We start from the raw sequence: 606 nt of genomic DNA, 5'->3' as shown, positions 1-606 counted from the left end.
ATTTTCACACTCTTTTAGCTGTCCATTCAGTGGCTGCACTCAAATTCTTGGACACAGCCCAGGCTCTAAAATAGTGACTTGAATCCAGCCGTAAACAATTCCAGCATATACAGAATAACTCTTTCATTTGGCAGACATACAGCACAAATAATGTTACATTCTCTCATCACATCTCTCTCTCTCTCACTCTCTCTCTCCCTCCCCTCCCCCCCCTCTCTCTCTCTCTCTCTCTCTCTCTCTCTCTCTCTCTCTCTCTCTCTCCATCTCTCTCTCCATCTCACCTCCTCCATTCTTGTAGCAGAGGTAGGGGAACCTCCACACGTTGGCCAAGTCCACGGCAAACCCGATGACAGACAACAGGAAATCGATCTTCTTGCCCCAGGTCTCGCGCTCCTGGCCCGACGGGTCGGTCTGGGTGTGTTTGATGGTGTGAGGCGGGCTGACCAGCGTGGAGGTGGTGAACTGGACCCCGTTCTGCTCCTTCACCAGGATCAGCTCCAGCTCTTTGGGACCCATCGGACCGGCGCTCCCGGGGCCAGCGGACGCGGTTTTGGAGGACGGGGACACGGCAGAGGACATCAGGGCAGAGAGACGACCCCTGGGCAT

The 606-nt window shown here is 54.8% G+C and overlaps 1 protein-coding gene across 1 annotated transcript in view; it reads right to left on the bottom strand.

Moving 5' to 3' along the window:
- The window catches only part of slc6a3 (solute carrier family 6 member 3), an 18,697-nt gene extending 18,091 nt beyond the window's left edge, over positions 1 to 606 (bottom strand). The window contains exon 1 of the mRNA XM_062537636.1: positions 282 to 606. Coding sequence (XP_062393620.1) covers positions 282 to 606 — 325 coding nt within the window. The remainder of the gene's footprint in view (positions 1 to 281) is intronic.

Source organism: Sardina pilchardus, chromosome 6 (assembly GCF_963854185.1).
Source record: "Sardina pilchardus chromosome 6, fSarPil1.1, whole genome shotgun sequence".
Classification (NCBI taxonomy): Eukaryota; Metazoa; Chordata; class Actinopteri; order Clupeiformes; family Clupeidae; genus Sardina; species Sardina pilchardus.
The sequence above is the reverse complement of the archived record's forward strand: the minus strand, read 5'-3'. Positions and strand labels throughout refer to the sequence as shown.